The sequence below is a fragment of the Nematolebias whitei genome, chromosome 3, assembly GCF_014905685.2.
Source record: "Nematolebias whitei isolate Nwh7 chromosome 3, NemWhi1, whole genome shotgun sequence".
Taxonomy (NCBI): domain Eukaryota; kingdom Metazoa; phylum Chordata; class Actinopteri; order Cyprinodontiformes; family Rivulidae; genus Nematolebias; species Nematolebias whitei.
In genome coordinates, this window is record NC_056500.1 from 23,214,611 (window position 1) to 23,216,621 (window position 2,011).

The 2,011-nt window shown below is 42.4% G+C and overlaps 1 protein-coding gene across 1 annotated transcript in view; it reads right to left on the reverse strand.

Annotated features, from left to right (window-relative positions):
* Positions 1 to 245: 245 nt before the first annotated feature.
* shdb (Src homology 2 domain containing transforming protein D, b) overlaps positions 246 to 2,011 on the reverse strand; it is a 29,675-nt gene continuing 27,909 nt past the window's right edge. Inside the window, exon 8 of the mRNA XM_037674681.1 lies at positions 246 to 1,517. Coding sequence (XP_037530609.1) covers positions 1,331 to 1,517 — 187 coding nt within the window. The 3' untranslated portion in view covers positions 246 to 1,330. The remainder of the gene's footprint in view (positions 1,518 to 2,011) is intronic.

A 2,011-nucleotide genomic window follows, 5' to 3' on the forward strand; every position in this document is an offset into this window, starting at 1 on the left:
TCCCATGATCTCCGGTTACAACCTCTTCGTTGTGTCTAAGATTTATACATAAGGCTTACACAATCTGTTTAACTTGCATGTAAAAAATGGTTTCATGCAAAGGTTGTCCAAAGTGGTGATAAGCGAAAACCTTATTTGAAATCATAATGTGTTGTTTTACTTAAAGAGTAAAAACTGCATAGAGGGTTTTCCAGAAATGCAAATGAGGCTCGACACGGCAGGTAAACTGTGATTGTTTTATTGGTTTACATTTCTGGATCCAGAAACGAGGACTTGGACAAATTTGTCATTTTCAGTAGAACACAAAATGTTTCCCTAAAATTAGTTTGAATCTAAAAATACTGCAACCAAGCATCTGACGTTAAAACCCAGTCCAGAAGCGTTGGGTATATCTCGACATCCACACTGCGATGAGTCAGCCAAAAATCTGCAGGAAGTGAGAAAATGACTAAAAACACAGGCAACATTTTAGAAATCTAAGTATTCCATTTCTTTGTTTTGTGTGTAGCTCTGCTTCAAAACTTATCTGAACTGAAAGTCAGTCATGAGATGACAGCAGGCAACACCTGGACCGGCACGGTACAGCTCCTCTCTTAGCTACGAAGAACAATCAACAGCCAACACAAACTGTGGCAGGCAATCTTTAGCAAGAATACAGAAATAACCAGAAAAGGCGAGATTTTAAGAGAAATTGGGAAGTAAAATCGAACTGGTGAAGGTAAAAACCTCGTATCTTCCTTTCAGCAGTTTATTTGTAGCACAGACAACAGCAGGGCTTCTCATCTTCTTCACTGTGATGTATTGATTAATTAAAAACCCACAAAACGTGTGAACATGATAATCAAGGTATTCACCCGACAACAGCAATATTTTTTTTACCAGTAGCACAGTAATAACTTAAAAATCAGCCCTCCTCTCATCTTCTGTGAACTGGAGCCTCAGTACATTCACAAAACGCAGACTTTGATCCAGAAGCTGCTCTGCTAACATCCAGTGCGTTCCCATCAGCTGTGAAAGAAATGCAGTGAAGTGGAGCAGCTGTCCTGAAGCCAGCCCGCTTGGTTAAACACAAAGATGAGAGGGAGGAGCTACACCAAAGGTGCCTGAAGTTCAGGTATTGCATTTCATGTGAATTGATCCAGAAATAATTTTAATGTTTTTTTTGGCACGGATGCAACAGCTGCGATGTCTGAGGCCGAGCGCGTCCTGTGTGCGTATTCACTGCCTCACAGACAGCAGTTCCACTCTGCTGACATTCAAATGTTGAAGTTTTCAGCATCTGATCACAATAAATATCCTCACGTTTCAGCCGGAGGAGAGTTCATCTCAGTCAGAGCGTCTGGACCTGCACAGGAAACAGCAGGGACAGGTGCTCGGCGCCTCGGATCGGGAGTTTGTGCGTGGTGTAAAAGTGGACGGCCTCTGGAATGGTGTCAAACGGCGGGCTGTTCTGTCCCAGCACGTACTTCCCGTCTTTACACTGGGAGAACTTCATGTGCATAAAACCCTGACAGCTCCTGTAAAGAGAGAGGAGGGAATAAATGTGTTGAAGACAGAGATAAAAGGAACAAAAAGTGATGGAGACATGAAACAGAGCAGCATCTGACAGCTTGTGAGTGACAGCCTGGATTTATGTTCACTTCTTTTTATTTCACTCTGCCAACATGAATCTAACCAAAAGTTACAGAAAAAAAAGGAAGGGAAAACATGATGGATGTATGAATGGTATAATAACAAAATATAGAGTTGAATACAGACACTGTGGACTGCAAAAGTGGCTTCACTGATAGTGTCACCTTCCCTTTAAGAACTAGGCGGCCATATAAGGACTTCCCCTTTAAGATCGAGCACTGATGATGATGATGGATGTCTAATTATAGCAGCAGAGGAAAAGACTAGAGCTAAAAATGGTCAGGATAATTATTATTGTTCAGCTCTCTATAATGCTCTGTGTGTGTGTGTGTGTGTGGGGGGGGGGGGGGGGGGTGCGTGGGTGTGTCGATAGTGTGTT